This window comes from Symphalangus syndactylus, chromosome 18, assembly GCF_028878055.3.
Source record: "Symphalangus syndactylus isolate Jambi chromosome 18, NHGRI_mSymSyn1-v2.1_pri, whole genome shotgun sequence".
NCBI classification, from domain to species: domain Eukaryota; kingdom Metazoa; phylum Chordata; class Mammalia; order Primates; family Hylobatidae; genus Symphalangus; species Symphalangus syndactylus.
This window is the reverse complement of record NC_072440.2, coordinates 9,121,522-9,141,730: the sequence shown is the minus strand read 5'-3', so window position 1 is coordinate 9,141,730 and position 20,209 is coordinate 9,121,522. Positions and strand designations below refer to the sequence as shown.

The window sequence follows — 20,209 nt, the reverse complement described above, 5'->3', positions numbered from 1 at the left end:
ACTTCCCAAAGTGCTGGGATTACAGGCGTGAGCCACTGTGCCCAGCCCCATTAAAATTTTTTTTTTTTTTGAGATGGAGTCTTGCTTTGTCGCCCGGGCTAGAGTGCAGTGGCGGGATCTCAGCTCACTGCAAGCTCCGCCTCCCGGGTTCACGCCATTCTCCTGCCTCAGCCTCCCGAGTAGCTGGGACTACAGGCGCCCGCCACCATGCCTGGCTAATTTTTTTTGTATTTTTTTAGTAGAGATGGGGTTTCACTGTGTTAGCCAGGATGGTCTCGATCTCCTGGCCTCGTGATCCGCCTGCCTCGGCCTCCCAAAGTGCTGGGATTACAGGCCTGAGCCACCGCGCCTGGCCCCATTAAATAATTTTTAAAGTTTAACTGACACTGCACTCCTGGGATAAACTCCACTTTAGTAATGTGTATTATCCTTTTAATATGCTGCTGGACTTCTCTTATTTATTTATGTATTTATTTTATTTAGAGGCAGGGTGTCATTCTGTCATCCAGGCTGGAGTGTAGTGGTGCAATCATAGTTCACTGCAGACTTGAACTCTTGGGCTCAAGCGATCCTTTCATCTCAGCCTCCCCAGTAACTGGGACTACAGTCATGTGCTGCCACACCCAGCTAATTTTTGTGTTTTTAGTAAAGACGGGGTTTTGCCATGTTGGCCATGCTAGTCTTGAATTCCTGGCCTCAAGTGATCTGCCCGCCTTGGCCTCCCCAAAGTGCTGAGATTACAGGCGTGAGCCACTGCACCCACCCACAATTAATTTTAAAGTATTCTCGTTACTTGAAAATCTGTACCCTTAGCTTCCTGGCCCCCACCAAATTCCTTCCCAACTTCACCTGCAACCCCCCACACTAAACAACCACTAATCTATTATTTTTGTCTGTAATCTTTCTGTTCACTAATCTTTCTGTCTCTGTAGATTTGCCTATTCTGGACGTTTCATATTAATGAAATCGCACAACCTGTGGTGCTTTATATGTGGCGTCTTTCATTCAGCATACTTTTTTTCAGTTTCATCCGTGTTGTAGCATGTATTAGCACTTCATTTGTTTGTATTTTTGAGTAATATTTCATTGTGTGGATATACCACATTTTATGGATATTTGGATTATTTCCAGCTTTTTGGTTATTATGGATAGTGCTGCTATACCCACTCATATACAAGCTTTTCTGTGAGCACGTTCTCATTTCTCGAGTGTATACCTAGGAGTAGATTTGCAGGATCGATGTTTCACCATTCCAGGACTGCCAAACTGTTTTCCAAAGTGCCTGCACCATTTTACTTCCTCCTCAGCAGTGTATAGGGTTCCGATTTCTCCACAGCCTCATTAACACTTGCTGTTATCTTTTTCATTATCAGTAAGTGGCATCTCATTCTGGTTTTGATTTGCATTTCTCTCATGACTAATGATATTGGGCATCTTTTCATGTGCTTATCGGCCATTTGTATATTTTCTTTGGAGAAATACGCATTTGCTTCATGTATTTTTAAAAACTAATCGATACACATATTTAAGGTATACAACTTGATAGTTTGAAATAAGTATATACCCATTAAAAATGTCACCACAATGAATGCCATAAACATATCCATCACTTCAAAAAGTTTGCTCCCTCTCTCTTCATTTCTAATTCTTCTGTTTTGTCATAAGGACACTTAACGTAAGATCTATTTCCAGTATATGTTTAAGTGTACAATACGGTGTTGTTAACTGTGGTCACTGTGCTGTACAGGAGGTCTCTAGGACTTACCCCTCTGGCATGACTGAAGCTTTGCACCCAGTGAGCAATGCCTGCTTGTTTCCTCCTCCCCCTAGCCCTTGGCAACCACCATTCTACTCTCTGCTTCTCAGTTTGAGTATTTTAGATTCGTTACATAAGTGAGATCATGTAGTATTTGTGCTACTTTGTCTGGCCTCTTTAACTTAGTATATTTGCTGCAAATAGAAGGATTTCCTTTTTATTTTATTTTATTTTAATTTTTTTTTGAGACAGAGTCTCGTCTGTTGCCCAGGCTGGAGTGCGGTGGTGCGATCTCGGCTCACTGCAAGCTCTGCCTCCCGGGTTCACGCCATTCTCCTGCCTCAGCCTCCCAAGTAGCTGGGACTACAGGCGCCCACCACCACACCTGGCTAATTTTTTTTTTTTTTTTTTTGTATTTTTAGTAGAGACGGGGTTTCACCGTAGCCAGGATGGTCTCAGTCTCTTGACCTTGTGATCCGCCGGCCTTGGCCTCCCAAAGTGTTGGGGTTACAGGCGTGAGCCATGGCGCCCGGCCAGGATTCCCTTTTGTAAAAAGGCTGAATGATGTTCCATTGTATGTATATGCCAAATTTTCTTTATGTATTCATCCGTGGTTGAAAAAAAAATTTTTTTTAAGCATCTCTTTCAATCTTTGCAGACTGGCTTTGTGCTGGGGCATTCCTTCAGCACCGAACCAGGATATTAACAACTCTGTCTTAGCCTCCACTTCTTGATAACCCTGGACCTAGAGATCTTCGAAAGGAAAAAGCTTAGGGTCCTCTCAGATCTTTCCTGAATGCATGACCTGCCCTGGGTATGTACGTGACATTTGAAATCCCCAGTATAAATAAGTATTTCTTGAATGCCCTAATTTCCCAAAGAAACTCTCCCAGCTTTTCCTCCCAGGCTTTATGTAATATATTGTATGTCTGAACCACAACTTTTGTCCCAGGGAGCTGTGGGTTTTTTGGTCATCTCAGAATGTTTTCAAGCAATGCCTGCCACTTTTCTACTTTGAGTGGATTCAGACTCGGACAAAACAGACAAATGCCTCATTTTAGTCTTTCAGATCGTTTCTGATCGGTTAGAATAGACAAACGAAGTCATTTGTGAATAGGTCTGCCTTGCTCCCTCTGGAACCTGGGACCTGGGTCCTAAATTGGGAAAGTGGACTACTGTCTTCAAGATCACCATCAAGCTGATGAGGGGGTGGGGCAAGGGCAAGTGAAAATGCCACACCACTTTCCTGTCACTTTGAAGTTGCCCTTTCCTCATTTCAGTGATTTCCTGACTGACGTAAGTCTTTTACTGTTTTCCAGAGTTCTGGCCAAGTTTCTGCTGCTTTTTCTCAATGTATCAGTAGAGGGACAGGAGTTTGGAGCTGTCTACTCTGCCGTTTTCCTTATGTCACTCCACTTCTGAGTCTTTCCTATCTTTGTGGATAGCAGAGATGTCGATCTCAGATATGATACCCTGTAAGGTGGGGTCCTTCATGATGTGATATACAACTTAATATTCATTGTATGGTTTTATGTCCCCAACATGTCTAGTAACCAAGGAGTGGACATAGGAGCGCCCCGCTCACTAGCACGCTCAGTGACACACTTGGGGAATCTGTGCTTCGTGTCTACAGCTTTCGGCTCTGTGAGCTGAAGTCTTGGACTCTGTGAGTGGCAGTGTGGGGAGTCGGGGAGGCATTTCCACCAAGTGATACAGGAAGAGTTTCACTAAACACAAAGCTATGGCTGCTTCCTAGACAGTCCATGCGCTTGTGAATGGGCAAGCAGAGCTAGCATTCTGGAAAGAGGTGATTGCCTGTAATCGTCATTAGGAAGAAAGGATGTTGCCAGATGATGACAGGAAGGGGCAGTGTATTTGGTGCTCAGATGATTCATGCTATCTCTTGGTACTTGCCTGTTTAGCTGTAACTATGTAAGTGTAACAACGACTGCCTCATAAAGGCACAGTAAGCAGGGGCTCAGACCTCCTTAGGCAAGAGGAGCAGTATCAACCCACCAGGCAAACAACCTAGACCAGCAAAAGTGCTAGCCAGAGGATGAGGGGTGACAAGTGTCAGTCTCTGCATGGGGTCCAACTACAACAGCAGGGGCTGTGGTTTGTCCTTTCCCATTGACCCTTCTCTTGTACATTCCCCCAGGACTGGTGACCAGTTAGAACCATGGAGCAGCTCTACCTGGATGGAATGAACTTTAAGAAGCAGGTGGATCTGAGCCATGTACCCATGGGTGGCTTGTGGATGTTGCTGGCACCCTGACTAAACATTCATCCTCCAGTTGCTTTGAGTGTTGATGAAGGAAGTGCACAGTTGCCCTTTTCCCCAGAGAATTGACCTTAGTGAAACAGAAGGCCCCCTTCTACCTCACACCCTTGGCTGAAGGACACAAAAGGCCCCTGGTCTTGAGGTAGGACTAACGCTGTAGAGCAATTTGCCCTCCAGAGCTTCCCTGGGATGGGGTGGGGTGGTGAAGCCGGCCTTCAGCTGAGACCACAACCTTGCTGAGCTTCTTGTCTCCTGCCCCCCTCACTCTTCTGAGAATGACCCTAATTAAATCATTTGAACAATGGCCTTCTCAGGGTGGGCTTCTAAGGAACCTGATACAAAATAGTCACATGAAACCAATGCGATGGTGAACTTTATAGTATGTAAATTCTATCTCAGTGAGGCTGTTGTATTTTTTTTAAATACTTGCTAGTTATTTACAGTAACTACGTTTAAGTTCTACCTCATCAGGGTGTACATTCCTGGGAACCCCTGGTCAGGTCAAACATCTTACGTTGAACATCGAAGTGTTGCCGATTTAAAGGCGAAATGTGCTTGTTCTTGAGGTCCCAAATTAATAAGTAATTGAATTCTTCTGAAAACCCTAAATTCCACTGAAATGGCCTCCAAGATAGTAACTGAGAGTAAACATGGGATACTCTGCAACAGGTCAAGGCAGCTACCCCTCATCGATAAGGGTGATGATTTGCAGATTCTTTTGTCTTTTTGCTCAGTACACACTTCAGAGCCACAAAGCACATACATTTACTCAATGTTTATGTAATTCAGCCTTTACTGTAAAAAAGGAAACAATAAAACCAAAACCCTATTAATAAACACAATGCAAACAATGCCCGAGATTATCATGAAGACATACTAGCAAGCCACAGGCACCAGAGGGGGGAACAGGCGTATCTGCTAGCTCTCCTCATGCAGTCCTCAGCCTCCCACAGGAGGCACAAGGTCCAAACTATTCCTCAAAAAAAGGACAGCCTCTTTATGCCGAAATAGGAACTTTAAAGGAAGCTCTTCTTGTAGTCCAAATGGATGTGCCTTGTGGTGTGGCTGTAGGGACTCTGGATTTTACCACTTGTGTATTCCTAACTATAGCTAGGCCTGTCACCTGCTTTTACTTAACTCTAATGGGAAACCTGTTCCTGTGATCTCAGCTTTACCTAGAAGAGCTCCTGAAACACAGTGGGCACACAGAAATCTGGAATGAATAGCTATCTGCTCAAAAATACTTGTTTAAAAACAGATGATTGGGGCCGGGCGCGGTGGCTCACGCCTGTAATCCCAGCACTCTGGGAGGCTGAGGCAGGCGGATCACGAGGTCAGGAGATCGAGACCATCCTGGGCAAAATGGTGAAACCCTGTCTCTACTAAAAATACAAAAATTAGCTGGTAGTGATGCCAGCCACTCAGGAGGCTGAGGCAGAATCGTTTGAACTAGGGAGTCAGAGGTTGCAGCGAGCCGAGATTGCGCCACTGCACTCCAGCCTGGCGACAGAGGGAGACTCCATCTCAAAACGAACAAAGAAACAAACAAACCAGATGACTGGGAGACTGAAGAGCAAAAAAGATGGGAGACAACTTAGGGAAAGGATGGGGCCTCACAGATTCAGCTGTGGGTGGGGGGCAATCATTACCTCAGCAGAAGCACAAGGCATTGTTCCCGAGGTGAGCTTTGGAAAGAAAACAAAAACAAACAAAAAACACCTAAATTTCCTTTATTAAAGTGACACAGTCATGTTTTCTGATTCTCTTCACTGTCTGCCTGGGGGGAGGGCATGGGGAAGGTGTTAATGATACTGATCCCTAATTCTGCTTCTAGGAGATCTGGTGGGGACTTCTTCCACCAGTCCAGAGTTTGCTGGTGCTGACCTCATCCCTGTATCAAGGGCCTTGCATGTGGGAGGCTAATAGGATGGGTGTGTTGCAGGAGGTAGAAGAGGGGATGGCCTAGAGAGTTTCTCCATTCAGAGCTGGAGAGTTGTTGAAGGGAAGGGTATTTTAAAAGGGCTCCACCCACCCCAGCCCCAGCCCCTCAGCTGTGGGGAGAGGCTGCCTCCTCTGATGGGGTTTCGATGCTGCCGCTCTGCTCCTGGTCTGGCACGTCCTCCTCTTCCTGCTCCAACTTGAAGTTCTGTGAACACGGCCGCAGGTGAGGCCTGGCCCTGCATTTGCTCAGCCGCAGCTCTGATACATTTAGTGGCGCAAACTTAGGCAAGAGCCACTCTACTGGGTTGTAGTCCCTATCCCTGAAGAGAAGCCGTTTCTTCCATCCCACCCGAAATGTGGACCTGACCTACCTCGAGCTCCTGAAAAATCTCATCCATGAAGTCCTGGGAGTTCTGTTTGTAAGACACAGCTAATCGAATTGCATCATTGAAGAGCTGGGGGTGAGGTAGAGATGGTGGATGAGAGTGCCTTGGACTCTGCCCAGTCCACCCCACTGGCCCCACGGTGAGACTACACAATACTCCATTCCTAAAATCAGCAACCTTAGCCCTCCATTTGCCTCTCCCCATCACCCTGACCTATGTAGGGTCAATGGACTTCTGCCTCATCGAGTCCAGGCCCATCAGCTCCTCCCCTCCCTGCCACCCATGCCCATGCACTGTCCCCGTTCTCTCCATCACACCTGCAGTAGGCCCTTCTCTTCACAGCTTCCCTTTACCACCTAGCGCTTGACCTTGCTCGCAGTCAACCATACCTTCACAACATTGGTACCATCAGCAGCTGAGACGAAATACAGGGGCAGGGAGAACTTCTTGGCAAAATTGAAGCTTTTTTGGGTCACGTTTATGTCTGCTGTAGAGAGAAGGTAGGACATTGGTCTGTCTGTCAAGGGAAGGGAAGAGGGTTTGGAGAGGGGGCCACTGGAGGCCTTCATTCCAGAAAGTGGGATAGGCAGGGATTGGGAAACTTGCCCTAGAAAGAGTTCAGTTAATAGGGATCTGTGTCTTGGAAAGAGGGCAGGTTGGCTTAGCTGACTTCTTTATAAGGTGGGAAGAATGCAAGCAACCAAGGGTTGTATCTTATCGTGGGAGGGAGCACCAATCACTGAAGATTGCCTGCCCCGGGAATGGAGGAGGAGATGTGTGAGGGTGGGTCCCCAGTGAATTGCTAACACCCAGGTGCAGGGATGGCCCCACCATCAATTTTATTGGCCACCACGATGCATGGGATCTCCGGCCTGAACTCCCGAAGCTCTGTGTACCAGGTACTCAGGTTCTTATAGGTGACTTTCCTCTGTACATCAAACACCTGCAAAGGGCAGAGGAAGAAAGATAGCTCAGGTATGTCACCGTTTCTGCACTCCATCTCCAGGCGACTCACACACCCACGCAGGTGAGCATGAACACGGGGCACTGTTTGTGGGAATGCTCTGAATTGCAGCCTCTCTGACCACAGAGGCTGCCCTTTCTCAGGGAAGCCCCCTGGAGCCTCCAGATGCAAAAATGTTTTTAAAAATCTTATTCTTGGCCCAGTGCAGTGGCTCACACCTGTAATCCCAGCACTTTGGGAGGTTGAAGCGGGTCAATCACCTGAGGTCAGGAGTTTGAGACCAGCCTGGCCAACATGGTGAAACTCCGTTTCTACTAAAAATGCAAAAAATTAGCTGGGCATGGTGGCGCATGCCTGTAATCTCAGCTACTTGGGAGGCTGAGGCAGGAGAATTGCTTGAACTAGGGAGATGGAGGTTGCAGTGAGCCCAGATCATGCCATTGCACTCCAGCCTGGGCAACAAGAGCAAAACTCTGTCTCAAATGAATAAATAAATAACGTATTCCTTTTTTGTTATCTTGTCATCTAATCTTATTCACCTATTTTAACAATCATAAATTGAATCAATTTGCCAATTGATACAGTCTGTTAGAAATTGTAAAAACTTTTGTGTTTTTTAGGCTACTCATATTTATTGCTTAAAGTGTTTTAAAGTTCCTCTGTAGTAACTGTAAATGTTTCTAGAGTTTTACTTTAGTTACTATTGATTTACTTTTATTTATTTACTTTTTAGAGACAGGGTTTCACTCTGTCACCCAGGCTAGAATGCAGTGGCTCAATCACAGCTCACTGTAACCTCAAAACCCCTGGGCTCGAGGGACCCTCCTACCTCAGCCTCCCAAGTAGCATGCATGCATTAATTTTTAATTTTTTTTTTTTTTTTTGTAGAGGCAGGCTCTCCCTATGTCACCCAGGCTCGTCTCAAACTCTTGGCCTCAAGTGATCTGCCTGGCTAGGCCTCCCTAGTACTGGGATTACAGGCATGAGCTACTGCACCTGGCTGATTTACTTTTAAGCTTTTGTTTATTTCTTTGTTCTGCTTTTTGTTTTTGTTTTTTGAGATAGGATCTTACTCTGTCACCCAGGCTGGAGTGCAGTGGCACAATCTTGGCTTACTGCCCCCTCGACTTCCTGGGCTCCAGTGATCCTCCTACCTCAGCCTCCTGAGTAGCTGGAACTACAGGCACATGCCACCATGCCTGGCTAATTCTGTTTATTTTTTGTAGAGGTGAGCTCTCATTATATTAACCAGGCTGGTCTTGAACTCCTGGGCTCAAGCATCCTCCTGCCTCGGCCTCCCACATTTCTGGGATTACAGGCATAAGCCACTGTGCCCGGCCTCTTTAAATTTTTTAAAAGTAATTTTTATGTTTTATTATTTGTAGTTCATAATTGTATTACTTTATAATTTGTTTTTACCTATTTTATATTATTTATTTATTTATTATTTATTTATTTATTTATTTAGAGATGGAGTCTTGCTCTGTTGCCCAGGCTAGAGTGCAGTGGTGCTATCTTGGCTCACTGCCACTGCGACCTCCACCTCCTGGGTTCAAATGATTCTCCTGTCTCAGCCTCCTGAGTAGCTGGATTACAGGTGTGCGCCACCACGCCTGGCTAATTTTTGTATTTTTAGTAGAGACAGGGTTTCACCATGTTGGTCAGGCTGGTCTCGAACTCCTGACCTCAGGTGATCTGCCCGCCTAGGCCTCCCAAAGTGCTGGGATTAAAGGCATGAGTCACCGTGCCCAGCCTGCTTTTACCTATTTTAAAATATCAGCAAGAAGGATGAGCACTGCAAACCAGCTCTAAGGGCAGAACTCTGAAAGACAACTGAGCTGCTGCTGCAGTGAGCCTTCATGCCCTTCACAGGAGCTCCTCCGAAGTGTCTAGCCCAAACTGCCCTAGTACAACAATCAGTGGATTAAAGTTACAGACAACCACCACCCTGTAACTGCTGGCACAGCTGACCTCACTTCTAAATCACCCAGCTATTTGTGCAAGCAACATGGTTCAAGCTCAGGGCTAGGAGCTCGCCCTGTGTGGTGGTGAGAGGGTCAGCAGCTGTCACATCTCAAGAGGCGGCAAGAAGTCTATGTGGATTCTCTTTCACAGGCCAATTTCAATGAATCACCAGGTTGTCTTGAATTCCCGATGAAGACTCCTTATAAAGGATGTCTGTAACTAAACTTCTGGACTCTGCCTCACACCAGGCACAGATGCCTTTTGTCCAGGTCTGGTTTCCTGAGCACCCTTTCCTTGTTTTGAGAGCTGAGGAAGAGCTGGCTAGAATGAGAAGCATCCCCATCTCAAGGTTTCAAGGTGGAGGGTTGAGCCCTGGCTCCGTCTCTGACCCTCAGCTCCCCACGTGGTCAGAAGGCAAGTGCTTTCTACCCGCCAGGCCCCGTGCAGCAGACTGGGGCTGGTGGCAGGCACCTGCAGACACAGGCATAGTGGCAGGAGAGACACCCCAGGCCTTCAGAAGAGGGTCTGAGGGGAGCCCATGGAGATGCCTCAGATGCAGGAAGCAGTCACTCCAAGAGCAAAAGAGAGGTGAGCTCAAAATACCAAATGCCACTGTAGGCCTGAAACCAAACTGGCTAGGACCAAGCTCCTCTGCTCTTGAGGGTCAGACTTCTGCACTACACTGCCCCCATTTGCCTTGCCCCGTCATCCTCTTGTTGAGTACCTTAACAGTTATCAGAGTTAAAGCTTTTGGAATTTTTCAAGGGATTTTGTTCTTAAGGGGCAGTCGGGGGAATTAGGTGACGAGCTCCTTCCTTTACCATCTGCAAAGGGTCAGAAGGGAAGAATCCTCAACTGTCCTCACCACTGGTATCTGTACTGTGCCCACCAGTCAGTAAGTTCCTGGGGGCAGCACTTGTGTCTTTCCACCTTGGCATTCCTGGCATCCTGCACATGTGCATCACAGACAATCCATGTTGTGGAAGTGATCAGTGGTGCAGGAGCACACAGGAAAGAGCAATTCTAATGACAAACATCAGAGGAGGCTGCATGGAGGTGGTGGCATTTAAGCAGGGCCTGAAAAATGAGCAGAGTTTCAAAGAAAGGGGTGTGAGCTGGGGAGAAGCTGAGGGAACAGCATGAAGGAAGGTGTGCAGAGGAGCAGGTGACAATGAGCAGAACACAGCAGCTCCTTCTGGATCCCCTCTGCTATTGCTTCTTACAGATGAGATGACACCTACTCAGCCATGCATCCCTCTCAGTGCCAAGCTAAGGCCGTGCATACTTACAATCACTAAGTGGGAGGTAGGGCTGGAAAGGTGGGTGTCTAAATGCTATGGGGTGCCATGGCAGACTTTATTAATATATGCCAACAATGGTGGCAACCTGTCCATCCCATGTGTTCTTGTAATCGCGTGCCTCTGGTTCCCCACTGAGAGATGCCATCTGTTTCTTCCCTCTGTGACTATGGTCAGAGAGATACCACGTATTCCAGGGCTGGGCCATAAAAGGAAATATAAGTCCCACTGGGTTCTCTTTGGATACTTGATCTTGGGATCTTGGCTGACACTCTGTGAGCAGACCCAAATCAGCCCAACTGACAAACCGCAAAGAAAACGGGGAGCAGAACCTGCTGGCAGTCTAGGCAAGTACCAGTGTGTGTGTGGGGCGATGCCCCAGGCAGTTCCAGCCTGGAACCCAGCCATGGAGTCTTCTTAGCTGAGACTTCAGACATGGATTCCCGATCCATCAGAAAATGGTTGTTTTGTACCACCAAGTTTTGGGGTTTTGTGTTAAAGCAAGACCTTGAATGCTATTCCAAGAAGTTTTAGTGACCGAGGTTTTCACTTGGTGACAATTGCTAGGGTTAAGAATTCAGAAGACTAGTCTATTACTTTCTGCATTGTTGATGGCTGATATTCATGAAAATGTGGGGTTTTAAAATTTTATTTTATTTTTTATTTTTTTTATTTTTAGATGGAGTTTTGCTCTTGTTGCCCAGGCTGGAGTGCAATGGTGTGATCTCGGCTCACTGCAACCTCTGCCTCCCGGGTTCAAGTGATTCTCCTGCCTCAGCCTCCCAAGTAGCTGGGATTACAGGCACCCGCCACCACGCCCGGCTAATTTTTTGTATTTTTAGTAGAGATGGGGTTTCACCATGTTGGCTAGGCTGGTCTCAAACTGCTGACCTCAGGTGATCCACCCATCTTGGCCTCCCAAAGTGCTGGGATTACAGGCGTGAGCCACCGCGCCCAGCCATGAAAATGTTTTCTAAGCGGCCCAAAAGAAAAACATGCTCCTTTTCAGCGTCTCAAAGTGGTGGCCTGAGAACCAAGCCAGGGAATTCACGGGTAGGAACCTCTATAGGACGCAGAGCTCCCTTTCCTTGGCTGCATTTCAGGCACTCACCACACCCTGGCCACCTGGGTGGAACCCTGAGGATTGCGTCCTAGGCAACAAACTGGGAGGCTTGGCGGGAGGCAAGGGGCTGGCCCGAGAGAGAAGGTTCTCTGGGACCCGCAGCATGCACCGCCTAGGGAAACGCAGCAGGCAGCAGTGGAGGGAGGCCTTGGGAGCTTGTCTGACAGGGTAGGTCCATCAGAGGGACTGTGGCCCTGTCTCAGGCACATGTTTGCCTCTTGGATGCTACACCTGATGTTGAAGCCCTGAGCTTGCTGTTCCACCTTTTCTCCACCCATCCCCACCTACAGAGAGCTCACCTGGCACTTTCTCACTAAGAAGCTCTGGGGAGCAGGTGTGGTTTGAAACATCCCCGGGTGACCCTAAGCCCCCCTCCCACAACACCCAGACTTGGTTACAAGGGCCCAGGGCTGCCAGGCCCCTCAGCCCTCAGGCCTTTATCCACCTCCCCACCGTCTCGTACCATGATGCAGGCGTGGGCCTTGTGGTAGTAGGAGGCATGCATGCTCTGGAACCGCTCCTGGCCTGCCGTGTCCCAAAAGTCTGCAATGTGAACACAGCTCTGACTGCCTGTTGGGGCTGGAGGTCAGAGACCCACATGCCTGGTGCATTTCCGTGCAAGTCACTAAAATACAACACACGTGGCACAAACCACAGCACGTGTGTGAGTGTACAAGGGGAGCACGGGGAGAAACACAGACCACAGAGCCCCACGCGTGTGTCTTCAAGACAGCGTACCTGAGTGTGATGTGAGAGGTGTGTGTTCACCTGTGTGTATACGAAGACAGTGGGTCGGGGCCAGGAGGAAGGACAACACACTGGAAGCCCAAGGAGGGAGAAGCTAGTTCCCGGTTTCCCACGTGACATGCAGGGTCCTCTAAGTTCTAAACTAGTCCAACTGCTCACGTGCACTGACCACAGATGGTAGACAGAGTCAGGCAGGCTGTGTGCCTGGCCAAGGAGAAGATTACGACCCGATGGAAGGTCACAGCCCGATGTGGGAGATCATGTTCTGACCACATTTATTTTTTTAAACTGGCTGAGTAAGAACCTCTGAAGCTAGGAAAACTACTGCCTCGTCGAAGGCCTCTTAGGTTCTTCTTCCCTGAGGTGGGTACAGTCCCCTGACTTCTCCTTTCATGAACCCTGTCCTGCACAGGTGCTGGCCTGGACGCCAGGTCAGAGGGCTGGGACGTGGGCCCTGCGTGCCTCCTTCCACCCTCTAATGGCCTCCTGGCTCCTGGCTCTCTGGGTTCTCTCTACCACCCCTTGTCCCTGCCTGGGGTCTCATTCCTCCCTCCACTCTCTCCTTATGAACCTTCCCTCACCTCCCCTCGTCTCCCATTTCCTCTTTCCTGAGGGTCAGCATGGCTTGGCCCTGTGCCACTTACCCACAAGGATGGTCTTGCCATCTACCGTGGCTGTGTGCTTGTACAGGGTCAGGGCGTACGTGGACAGCTGCTGTGGCTGACTGCACTCAGGTTAAGGACCAAAACCAATAAAAGGGGAGGTAAGGAAGGAGTGGGGAGCAGGGGTGTTTGGTTTGATGAAATGGATCCTCTCCCTCCTCTTCTCTTTGGAGTTATTGAGATTTTAAGTCAAATGAATGTTGCAGACAGAGGATGAGCTTCACATACCACTGGTACAAGCTCCATGGAAGGGTGAGGGGTGGGAGAAGATGGGAGTGTGTCCTGGCCATCGAAGTCTGAGGTAAAACATAGAACAGGATTTTACAGACAAGTGTCATAAAGGGCATCATGCAGTTGGAAAATGCAAATGTGGGTACCCCAACTCAATCATGGATGGAGCTTTCGTAGGCTAGAAAGGAAACCCTAACCCTAGGTAGCAACATGACCATTCCAGGGACGAAAGCTCCCACAAGCCATACAGTTGACAAGCTGTCAATCAATTTGGAGTCTGCCTACGTGTGAAACCCTGAGAAAAAGGGTTAAACTCTGGGGATTAACACCTTCTGAGGCTGCAAGAAGCCCGACAGTGTAAAAAGCAGAGCCAAATGACGCAGGTGGGCTGAGTGTGCAGAAGCACTTGGTACAGGTGGGGTAACACATACTCAGATCTTAAGGCAACTGAGCCTTGGGGTGCCGAGCCCAGGACAGGGAGCACCAGGCTCCAGGGGCTCTTCCCACCTGTGGTTCTCAGTGGATCCACTTGGGAAGCTGTTTAAAAATCTCCCAGTTGTGGGGAGGAACTCACTCCAAACCTATACAATATAACAATTCATGGGAGGAGGGTGGGGCTAGCAGCTTCTATTTTACAAAGTTCGTTCATATTAGAGAGTTTTTTTTCAATAGTAGGGGGCCCAAGCTTTGAGGTTAGAGAGGTTAAATGACTTGGCCAGCGTCAGAAGCTACCGAGGAGGAGGAGGTGGGGTCTGAATCCAGGCATTAGATCCAAACCATTTGCTGTTTGCCATTCTACTGCCCTCTTAATATAAAACAATCCAAATATGAGTAAGCTCCAAAATATACAGCACTGATTGTGCAATGCCACGTGGGTCAATCGGCAAGAAACAAGTGCGGAACAAAACCTGTGCATTCACTTACCCAATCCTCCTTCCTGGGCTGCTGGTACAAAGGGGTGGGCAGTGGGACACCGATACATGAGCGTGGGAAGACCCACCGGAACAAGGGGTATTTCAAACCTTGAAGGATACAAGCTATCCATGAGAAATCTCTCCATGAGTCTGTAAGCAGAACAGGCAAGGTGGTCAGATGGCGTCTCCATCTCTCCCTTGTCCCAAACTTTATCACCCTGAGGCTGACAACCTGGAAGCCACCTGTGGCTTCCCTTCCCCCTTTCACTCCACAGCCACACAGTTTCCGGGTCAAGTCTGGAATCTGGGAATCAGCATTACCAACCCGTCATAACAAAACAGCTCCCGTCGCTATGAGTACACACACCAGCCCACGTGAAGCTCTCACATCTGTTATTTCCACCACAGCACAGTGCTGCACATACAATTACCCTTGTGTTATGCACAGGGAAACAGAGGCCAGGCCAAAGCTGTGCCTTCCGTTCAAAAGCCATTTCCCGGCCGGGCGCGGTGGCTCACGCCTGTCATCCCAGCACTTTGGGAGGCTGAAGTGGGCGGATCACTTGAGGTCAGGAGTTTGAGACCAGCCTGGCCAACATGGTGAAGCCCTTGTCTCCACTAAAAATACAAAAAATTAGCCAGGCGTGGTGGCACACGCCTGTAATCCCAGCTACTCAGGAGGCTGAGACAGGAGAATCTGCTTGATCTGTTGGTTACTGAGAGGACTATCTATTCTGAATGTGGTCAGTTACCCTGTGAAAAACTTAGGCAGACTTGGTCACTCCTCTGTGCAAAACCATCCAGTGGTTCCCCATTTCTTTCAGTTCAAACTCTCCCATTTCTTTTCTCTCCCTCTGTTCTAGCCACTGGCCATATCTGCAAGGCTTACTCCTTGCTTTTTTCAAGTCTTTGACCCAATGTTACCTTTACAACTCGGCCTTCCCTGACCACTCTCTTGACACTGCAACCTTTTTTCCCTCATGTTTTGAAGGGTCACTGCTTGCCTGTCTGTCAGCGTAATACACCCTAACCATGATTTTATACTTCTGATATTTAAACTGCAGCTTCAATTGTAAAAGGAGGATAGATTTTATTTATAACTATGAAGAAACAGCACCCTTACTATAAAGAAAACACATCATCTTCTTAGATGACGTAGAAAATTACACAAAGGAATTACCGCAGCCAGAGGTCAAGATGGTAAATGAAAAAGACTCAAGCTCAGAACAGTCTTGAGAGGGCACATGTTCAGGAAGTGGAGGAGGAAGAGGAGAGATCCATAAACTTGCCTCATCAGAGCAGAAGCAGTGAAAGAATAAAAACACAGGCACAGAGGGACTTTCTTAAGGAAAAGTTGCCTCTGGAAGACAGAATGAAGGAGAGAAAAACAAGCCCCAGAGACTCATTCCCTCCCAACATTCTGCAGCTTAGCAGAGAACCAGCTCAGCAGGCCTGAGCTCAAAAACAGAGCAGGCCTACCTCCGGAGGCTCTAGGAAGCTGCCTCTGTCTCTGTCACATACACAGATGTTCCCTGACTTCTTTTCCCAAAAATACTTAGAGTAGGCACTGGTTACTGTTGGCCTAAGCACAACTCCCTCAGGATAATGAGAGCTTGGGACCCAGGGAGTCACATGCTGTGACTTTTCTGCTTGTAAATTTCCCCCATCACCCTACTCTGTACTCACCATGTGGCCTTAGTTGGGGGTGGGGGGTGTGTCTTTGCCCTCTTTGCACAACGATGATAGGTAATTATTAACAGGAATGGAAGACCCTAAAGACCAAGTTAGACAGCTATCAAAGAAAAAAGACAACACATCCGGACCTAACTACTCTTAAAGATGGAATCAGAAAGCCATGTCTTGTTGGCCGGGTGCGGTGGCTCACACCTGTAATCCCAGCACTTTGGGAGGCCAAGGCAGACAGATCACTTGAGGTTAGGAATTCCAGACCAGCCTGGCCAACATGGCAAAACCTCTGCTAAAAATCCAAAAAAGTTAGCTAGGCATGATGGCGCATGCCTGTAATCCCAGCTACTCAGGAGGCTGAGGCATGAGAATTGCTTGAACCCGGGAGGCGGAGGTTGCAGTGAGCCGAGATTGCGCCACTGTACTCCAGCCTGGGTGATAGAGCAAGACTCTCTCTCAAAAAAAAAAAAAAAAACCAAAAAAAAAACACCATGTCTTGCCATGTCTTGTTATTAAGCAGTATGATCACCTGGGGTCAAAAGAAATCCGGTCAGGCGCAGTGGCTCATGCCTGTAATCGCAGCTCAGGAAGGTGGCATGTGCGGGAGCAAAGGAAAAGCCTTCCACAGGAGGCGGTGCCCAGGTCTGAGGACATCTGTTCACAGGGGGTAGGGGAGCTGTCATCAGAGCCCACCAACAGAGCCCTGGGTGGAATCAAGAAGCATGAACATGCTGCATGAGAAAAAAAAAAAGGCACCTTAAAGAAAGCCTGGGGACTGGGGCTGCTACCGTTGTAAATTTCTGAACTGTGCAGGAAGGCCGCACTGCCTCAACATCGCTATCTAGAAATGAGGCCGTGTACAACAGACGCCCTTCAGATATGACGAACACAGGTGTTAACTTTTTTTTTTTTTTTTGAGACAGGGTCTTGCTCTGTCACTAGGCTAGAGTGCAGTGGCACAATCATAGCTCACCACAGCCTGGATGTGTCAACCTCTTAATGGGTGTTTTAGCCCAACTGAGTTTAGATTCATAGGTTAGAGACACTGAAAACTGGCAGATAATTCTTGAGTCCAATCAAAACTGAACCACGGTGTTCTCATGCACTGCTAGTGGATGAAGACTGGCTTGTTTTCTAATTCTTGTGTCTGTGGAGGTCAATGTTATGGTAATCTCTGACGTCAGGTTAACTACTTGGATTCTTATTTTTTGTTGCTGTTTGAAATGAGGCGTATAAAGAGACTAGCATTGAACTTGGCAGCTGGGTAGCACTGAGTTAGTGGGCAGGCCACCTTACGTCTCATATGAAGATACATTCTCGGAAAGTTCTGTTTGTTATTAAAGTGGCAGTTTGCTCTCCACCTGCCTGCCTGCCTTTTCTGTTCTCTCTTTGTTGTTTTTAAACTTGAGTGGGGATAAAGGGGGTGTTACTTATTGAGTAACCTTCCCAAACTACAACACCTACCCTCACTTTTATTGTACAGGCATGCTGTTGAGGATGGTCAAAGTAACTATAAAATACTAAACCAGAGGCCGGGCGCGGTGGCTCACGCCTGTAATCCCAGCACTTTCGGAGGCTGAGGCGGGTGGATGACGAGGTCAGGAGATCGAGATTATCCTGGCTAACAAGGTGAAACCCCATCTCTACTAAAAATACAAAAATAAAATTAGCCGGGCGTGGTGGCAGGCGCCTGTAGTCCCAGCTACTCGCGAGGCTGTGGCAGAAGAATGGTGTGAACCCGGGAGGTGGAGCTTGCAATGAGCCGAGATCACATCACTGCACTCCAGCCTGGGGGACAGAGCGAGACTCCGTCTCAAACAAACAAACAAACAAATACTAAACCAGAGCTGCAGTGTGTGATTGTGTGGTGGGGAAGAGAGAGAGAATTCAAATTCATGGAGATGGCCTAAAAACCAGCAAAGCCCCCAGAGTTATTCAGAGCTACCTGAGTCAAAGGACACGATGATGAAAATGAAGGTAGAAAGCAAGGTGGGCCTGGAGTACTTGGGAGATAAGCATAAGCAATTCTCTGGGCAGGGGCAAGTGTACCCTCATGCTATGAAGGCAGAAATGGACACGTGCCCTCACCAGTCCTAGGCATGAGAAATAGGATGTCTCATGGAGACAAGCTGCCAGCAGCGCAGAGCCTCCCTTCACCTCTCCGGGCGGCATGTAGGCACCGAAATTCATTAAAAGAATAAGCCAATCTTCACAATGATTATAGTCAATCGTCAGTTCTACCGAGTTTTCTCTATTTCAGAGAGTCCCTCCAAGAAAGCATCTTTACCACCTTTACCCAATCTGTCACGGTGGCATAGTCAGTTTTCTCTTTCCATTCCCACTCCCCGCCCTTGCCATCCCTCAGCTCACAAACCACATACAGTGTCCTCAGTTGCTCCACACATTCTCTCAGGGCTCAGAGGAAACACTCAAATTCCTCAGTCCTTTATGACCTGCCCCCTCCACCCAACACACACAACTGCTCACGTGATTCCCCTCGTTCCCCCATGAACATCTGGGCTCCAGCCAAGACTGCTCCACCAGCCCCAAGAAGCCATGCTCCTCTGCCTCTGGAGGACTTTTTAAATGACCCAGACCCTCTCTGGGGCTGGTATTTATTCCCTAATCTCCCAACATACTTGGATTTGCCCACTGCGCTGTCTCCCAGGCAGATGATCTTCACGTTGTCATCAGCATACTTCCCTTGGTCCAACTCACTGGGTTTGGTTCTGTCTTCTGCCATTGGCTCCTAGCTGTAGAGAGGGGTCCAGCCCAAGGGAGGGGAGGGTCTTGTCACTGTCTGGGAAGATCAACAAGAGGCTGTTGTCAGAGATAAGTCCCCTCAACCAAATCTCCAGCTGTACCTCCATCCAGACTTCTTCCCTCAGTGCCGGACTGAGATATGGTAAGCAATTGACTACTAGACTTGGAGTAGCAGAGTATGACACACAGGCATCAATAATATGTTATACACAAATACTTAAGTCCTGTGCACCCCAAATGCTGCTCCTCACATTACCCATTTGCACAAAACATTCACCAGGCATCCAGTGCCAAAGGCTGTGTGCACCATAATCTCTAGCTCTGTTTTGCTCTTCTCACACCTAAATATGACTTTGCAAACATTCCTGAGAATGTAACCACAGTCCAGACTCTTAGCTAGGTGGGCACATGGAAATGATATGATGACGAGATAGCGGCAATAGGTGAACCTTACTGGGCATTCACCATGAGCAGACGTCGCACAGGGTTCAGAGGATGTTAAGACACAATGATAGCAGAGTCTACTGTGGTAAGACCTACGACAGAAGTATGCACACGGGTCGGGGTAGAAAATACCAACAGGGCCCCCGAGTTTTCCTGACTGTGCCACCACACAGCTACTGCTTCTGCACAGCCAAGGACTTCGCCTTGTTTATCCAGGGACACAATTCCTGAGAAGTGGCAGATGCCTGGAAAGCATGATGAGGGGTCTGCCCCCTTTCACCTGTACCCTGTAGAGAGAGCGACAGAAAACCAAATCCAGCTGCATGGCCCCATGCTTGAAGACGTTCTTTCTTTTGTTTAGAGATAGGGTCTCACTCTGTCGCCCAGGGTGGAGTGCAGTGGCGCGATCACGGCTCACTGCAGCCTCCAACTCCTGGACTCAAGCGATCCTCCCTGCTCGGCATCCCTGGACTATAGGCGTGAGCCACCGCTTACGGGCGAGGACTTGCTTGTCGCTGTCCTCGAGACCTAAGTGGGCAAGCTATCTTTCGATAAATGTTTTTGGCCACCAACCATGTCCAGGCATCGCCAGGCTGCCCGTCCCGCCCCCCACAACAGCCTCGCGAAACCACCTTTCCGTGCTTCCCCTGACCGGGACGCCCTCCCGCCCACACCCCTAGGGCGGCCTCGGTGTGCTAAGCCAGCCACCGGGGCGGATTTGCCCTCACGTGCGGTTCCGAGTGAGGGCTGGAGAGACCCGGGACGCTGCGGGTCGGTCCGCTGTTGGCCAGGAGCCCCTCGGGCCCTGCCGCCGGTCTGGACTCTGCGCGCTCTCGAACCCCGCCCAACGGCCCAGCTGGCGCTGCAGCGCACTCCACTTCCGGCTCGGCCCGCGTCCTCGCAGCTGCTACGCAACCGCGCAAGGACCCCGAGGGAGGCTGCCCGGCCGAAGGCCTGAAGGACCCCGCCGGGGCGCGGGCTGCCCAGCGCGGCGCCTGGCGGGAGGGCCGCAGGGAGTGCGCATGCGGCCGAGTGCGGGACTGGGGCT

At 48.8% G+C, this 20,209-nt stretch overlaps 1 protein-coding gene and 1 long non-coding RNA gene across 13 annotated transcripts; one reads left to right on the top strand and one right to left on the bottom strand.

Annotated features, from left to right (window-relative positions):
• The first annotated feature begins 265 nt into the window (after positions 1-265).
• On the top strand, positions 266-4,879 carry LOC134733430 (uncharacterized). Its single transcript, XR_010116861.1, has 2 exons — positions 266-3,422; positions 3,915-4,879. It is a non-coding gene; the product is annotated as an uncharacterized lncRNA (long non-coding RNA).
• Positions 4,880-5,751: 872 nt separating this feature from the next.
• On the bottom strand, positions 5,752-20,084 carry RABL2B (RAB, member of RAS oncogene family like 2B). Of its 12 annotated transcripts, none has more exons than XM_063622388.1 (10): positions 19,890-20,073; positions 19,172-19,253; positions 18,594-18,754; positions 14,389-14,418; positions 13,106-13,185; positions 12,178-12,257; positions 7,196-7,307; positions 6,754-6,848; positions 6,350-6,433; positions 5,752-6,183 (listed from the first exon to the last, which is right to left on the bottom strand). In XM_063622388.1, the coding sequence occupies exons 3-10, from the start codon at positions 18,695-18,697 to the stop codon at positions 6,085-6,087; spliced, it is 684 nt and encodes a 227-aa protein (XP_063478458.1). In that variant the 5' UTR covers positions 18,698-18,754; positions 19,172-19,253; positions 19,890-20,073; the 3' UTR covers positions 5,752-6,084. The 12 variants fall into 12 exon arrangements, with proteins under 12 accessions (XP_063478458.1, XP_063478454.1, XP_063478455.1 ...); XM_063622384.1 differs by having other exon boundaries at positions 6,754-6,851; positions 19,890-20,069; XM_063622385.1 differs by having other exon boundaries at positions 6,754-6,851; positions 19,183-19,253; positions 19,890-20,062.
• Positions 20,085-20,209: the final 125 nt, after the last annotated feature.

Coding starts and splice junctions, on each gene's coding strand:
- RABL2B (XM_055251912.2), bottom strand. CDS start 18,697: ATGGCAGAAGACAGAACCAAACCCAGTGAGTTGGACCAAGGGAAGTAT. Junction 14,419..18,593: donor AGCGCAGTGGGCAAATCCAA/GTATGTTGGGAG, acceptor TTCTGCTTACAG/ACTCATGGAGAGATTTCTCA. Junction 6,852..7,195: donor GGTGGCCAATAAAATTGATG/GTGGGGCCATCC, acceptor TTCTCTCTACAG/CAGACATAAACGTGACCCAA.